The sequence below is a fragment of the Diabrotica virgifera genome, chromosome 9, assembly GCF_917563875.1.
Source record: "Diabrotica virgifera virgifera chromosome 9, PGI_DIABVI_V3a".
In the NCBI taxonomy this organism is placed as follows: domain Eukaryota; kingdom Metazoa; phylum Arthropoda; class Insecta; order Coleoptera; family Chrysomelidae; genus Diabrotica; species Diabrotica virgifera.
Window position 1 is genome coordinate 130,685,618 of NC_065451.1, and position 4,722 is coordinate 130,690,339.

At 31.8% G+C, this 4,722-nt stretch overlaps 1 protein-coding gene across 1 annotated transcript; it reads right to left on the reverse strand.

Moving 5' to 3' along the window:
- Window positions 1-452: 452 nt before the first annotated feature.
- LOC126891373 (uncharacterized) lies at window positions 453-2,997 on the reverse strand. The gene is made up of 2 exons (XM_050660550.1): window positions 2,765-2,997; window positions 453-1,022 (listed from the first exon to the last, which is right to left on the reverse strand). Exons 1-2 carry the CDS (start codon window positions 2,939-2,941, stop codon window positions 453-455), a joined length of 747 nt encoding a protein of 248 aa, XP_050516507.1. The 5' UTR covers window positions 2,942-2,997.
- Between the last annotated feature and the right edge of the window lie 1,725 nt (window positions 2,998-4,722).

A 4,722-nucleotide genomic window follows, 5' to 3' on the forward strand; every position in this document is an offset into this window, starting at 1 on the left:
GATCCCGCGCTGGTTCAAGTAACATCGATATAGCTATTTGTATAACAAGGGAGGAAAGTGCTACTTTTCCTCCCGAGAATGAAGTTTACTGCCCGACGCGTTAGCGGAGGGCAGTAATCATTCGAGGGGGGAAAAGGCACTATACTCCCATGTTATACATATGATTTTTCCACCTTCCTCAAATAACAAGTCATTTTTTAATTTTTAAATAATTTATTTATATAACTAACTAACAAACTTTATTACATAACTAAAACTAACAACTAGGTACAGTGTAACTATATTTTCATAACTGAATCCTAAATATGTTAATTTGTGGTTGGGCAATTATTTATATTAATATTAAATGTACAATTTTGAGCAGTTGCTATTTGAATACCACTAGTAGTGAGAGCTGGAGCCAACGTAGTTTTCGTGATATTTTCACTAACACTTTTATTATTATGCACCTGTCACCCCCCGAAAGTACTCGTACTTGGCTGATTACAATCTGCTTCTTCAACTTCGGTGACTCCCACAATTTGCTCCGAAATTTTTTGCTTTTTTGCAAGAGACTGTTCAATATACCCTTCAGCGATATTCGTCGACTTCCAACCTCCGTGTTGCTTTAAAGCGAGAATATCTCCTCCAGAATTTGCAAGTAAACTTGCAGAGGTTCTTCTAAAACTATGTCCGGTATAATTTGTGGCATAAGGAAGTTTTAAAAATACTGCAATTTTCGTAGGAATTTTAGAGATAGAATTTTTTCCAACCAGTTGTTTGGAACATTTCCCTGCTCTATAACAGACAAACAAACGTGACCGGTCTATTTTACGACGTAATGATATATATTTTCCATAAATCTCAATATAATTAGGGCCATTTCCAGATGAAGCATTAATTACAAACGTTCTCTGCATATTTGTTTTAGTGTTTGGAATATTTACTATTAAAATGGAACCTTTGTCTTCGACATCTTTAGTGACCATTTTAACAAGCTCATCACGTCTACATGCTCCGGAAATTCCGAAAATGAGGAGAATCTACAAACAAAAATAAAAAAAGCTTTGGCGACGCTGGGATTTGAACTCACATCTACAACGACATTTTTAACAGTGTTTGGCGCACCAACTCACTGAGCTACCACAACTGACATGTCAACTTTGCGGATTTATGAATAACCTATTTCTAATACAATATTTGCCGTTAGTTTTTAGCAGGTATATTATTTTTAAGGTGATACAGTAGCGATCAACAGGTAGCCAAAACGCGTTCTAAGATTGCGGCTGTAATTTTGAATATTTTTTCGAGATATTTGGCACACGTATTCGTAATATAATAAAGAATGGCGGTACAGAGTCCAATTTGAAAAATATATTAATATGTGGAAATTACTCTGTAATTAAATACAATATTAAAAAAACGAGCCTGTACCGCCATTAAGAAGAACAACAAAATACACTTTATTCAAATAAACTTTTTTATCCGATGCCTAGATTTTGTGTCATTTTGGAACTACTAATGAAATAAAAAAATTTAGTAGTTCCAAAATGACACAAAATCTAGGCATCGGATAAAAAAGTTTATTTGAAGAAAGTGTATTTTTTGTTCTTCTTAAGGGGGGGGGGGGGTATGGTTTGAAATATTTAAATTTTTTTAATATTTCAAATAAAAGTGCATACTTTCAAGAATACTCTCTGAAAATTTCAAAATAATCGGAGTAAAATTACCAGAGATACAGGGTGTTGAATATCCCTACCTTCGACTCGCTTTGCCGCGGCTTCGCGCCAGCACGCCGGAGCGTAGTGAGAAACGTTAAACAACTGTTCGCCTTCTCTTTTGTAGATTACTCCCCAATTTAAAAAACATATTCCAATGTTCATCACTTTACGATTTGGCAGACAAATAAGAACATGAAGATACAGTTGTCAAAACTTTAAACGCATTTTTCTCAAAACTGCCTTTTCAAATGCAGTGGACATTGTAACTGAAAAACTACTCGGCCGATCTACCTGATATTTTGCACAGATTTTCTTTAGACATTTCGTGAGGTAACAACGTCGAGATATTTTTCGTTTTGTGCTTATTTTTTGTTCAACAATATTAAATCTGTTGGTTTTCACAAAATTTTTATCAAAAATTTCGTATTTTTGACTATTGAGTGATACCAAAAATTCAAAAATCATTAAAAATAAAAAAACTCGACGTTGTTACCTCGTGAAACTCATAACCTAATAAAATCTTTTTGAATTTTTTGTTTCGTATAATCCAGTGATGAGTTCTGATGTCCACCGCAAAATCCATTTTTTTTGAGCTGCCTGCCAAAATTTGTCGCCAATGGCTTATTTTTCAATATTTTGTATTGAATTTTTTCTTAAATATTCTTTGAATTATACTTAATGTGTTTATTTAATTTAAAAATAAAATAATTCTACCATAGTTTCGAAAAAAATTCACAAAAATGTGCTTGATATGTTGATTTCAAACCATACCCCCTCCTTAATGGCTGTACAGGCTCGTTTTTTTAATCTTGTATTTAATTACAGACTAATGTCCACATATTAATATATTTTTCAAATTGGGCTCTGTACCGCCATTCTTTATTATATTACGAATACGTATGCCAAATATCGAAAAAATATTCAAAATTACAGCCGCAATCTTGGAAGGCGTTTTCTCTACCTGTTGATCGCTACTGTTTCCCCTTAATTCTTGACTGGCCAGTTGGTTGCTAAAACCAGTCCCACTAAAACACACACACATTTAATTCTTGAAAATATCTTACCTTCATTAATAAATAATTATCATCGGGAGCGTCTAGTAAAAATTTATTTACTTCCTCTCTGGAGAAGGTTTTTGCCTTATTAGCTTTATATCCCTGGTTCTGTCTTTTCAAGAAAGCGATTACTTTTGGGTATTTAATATCCACATTTTCTTTAATTTGGAGCATGGTACGTAGCATCGAATATTTGGACCACAATGTAGAAGCTTTTAATGTAGGGGATAATATCGAAAAATATCCCAAAATAACATTTTCTGAGTAAGTACGAATATGCTTTACTTTGGCCCACTGCTCATAATTTAAATACTGTTTTTCGTACCTTTCTTTGGATTTTTGGGGCAATAAAGATTGTACGGTTATATTAACTTGTTCCAAAATATCTGGAGGTGTATTATTAATATCTTCAAATTCACTTGAATCACTCATTTTTAAATGTTGTTTTATAATCTGTAGTTTATGTGCACTTACAAATTTCGAAAATACTAATCTAATCTGTCAATCAACCATAGCATCCTCTAAAATTTAAAATTATAAATTCGTAAACCGGATGGTATGATTTGAAGTAAAATTAAGTAAAGTAAATCAAAATAACAATTTACTGCTTTTACCATTCTGCAAAATACAGGGTGTTCTACAAATAAACGTTAAAATATATAGATACTTACGTAATAGATAATAGAGTATTGTATAGGGCGTCAATAAATTTCATCAATGGCATACCATGACGTCACTTTTACTTTTTCTCCCTAGAGAGGAAAAGTATGACTTTGCTCCCTACAATCAGGTCCGAAAAAGTACACTTTCGGTAGAGGTAGGTGGAAAAATAAATTGTTTATCTTCATAACTGTATTTTAGATTTATTTATTTATAAGTAGGTAGGTCTTAAACTGTTTTTTGTCATTTATAAAATAATTAACATCGTAATTAGTATTTAATGGTAATTAACAATTTCAGGATTGGTCATCTGAATGTTCGCTCTTTATTTTCCAATTTTAATGAATTTAAGAACTTAATTGAAGAGAAAGAGTTTGATATTATATTGTTATCGGAGACTTGGTTAAATGCTAGGAATAATACAGCTGTTTTTAACATTCCTAACTATCAGTTTGAGATTTGGTCACGCTTGTTATCCTACTCATCTTGCTAAAATCAAAATTTACAATTCAGACTTATGTGAAACATGTTAAGAACAAGGAGATCTTAATCATATATTTTATAACTGTTCCAAATATATTCAGCATTCAGGAACTCTTAAACAACTTCACAGCCTCCTAAAGCTTACATGCCGTGAAATGAGAAAATTGGCAACGTTGAAGCTAGTCCGATGGTAGTCCGTATTAACTTTGTTTACATTGTGAGTTTATGCTAATTTTGTTAATTTTTAGTGTATTATTGGTGAGTTATTTGATTAAAAAAGAAAAAGTATGTACCTCTTATGTATATTGTAATATTTTTGTGATTACTAATAATAAGATATAGTACAAACTGTTAAATTCACAATCACAGCATCCCTTTAGTAACTACAATCCTTAACTCGATAAGTGTTAATTAATTCATTGGTACAAGTACAATTAATTCATTTTTATTTTATATTCTTTGTTATAACATATTAAATTAGAGATGCCGAGACACTGTATTGTACCAAATTGTAAATCAAATTATGCAACTTACTTTAAAATTTGAACAGGCAAAAAGTACATTCTCTTTCCCCAAAAACGATCACCTTCGTAATCAGTGGGTTAGATCTATTAACCGTGAAAATTTTACAGTAACTGCTAGTTTAGTGGTACGTAAAAAACATTTTGATTCAACCGAAATATTGAAACTGAGTCATTTATTGATAAAAATGGTACTGTTCTTTACCGAAATTTGACATACCCGAAGTTGAAAGAGAACGCAATCCCAAGCATTTTTGAAAATCAACATTCATATTTATTTAACCCAAAACCACCAACAGGAAA

Bases quoted from the DNA above. Each gene is read 5' to 3' on its own strand.
- LOC126891373 (XM_050660550.1), bottom strand. From the start codon at position 2,941: ATGCTACGTACCATGCTCCAAATTAAAGAAAATGTGGATATTAAATAC. The intron at 1,023-2,764 runs GTAAGATATTTT...TTTTGTTTGTAG, and splicing joins ATAATTATTTATTAATGAAG to ATTCTCCTCATTTTCGGAAT.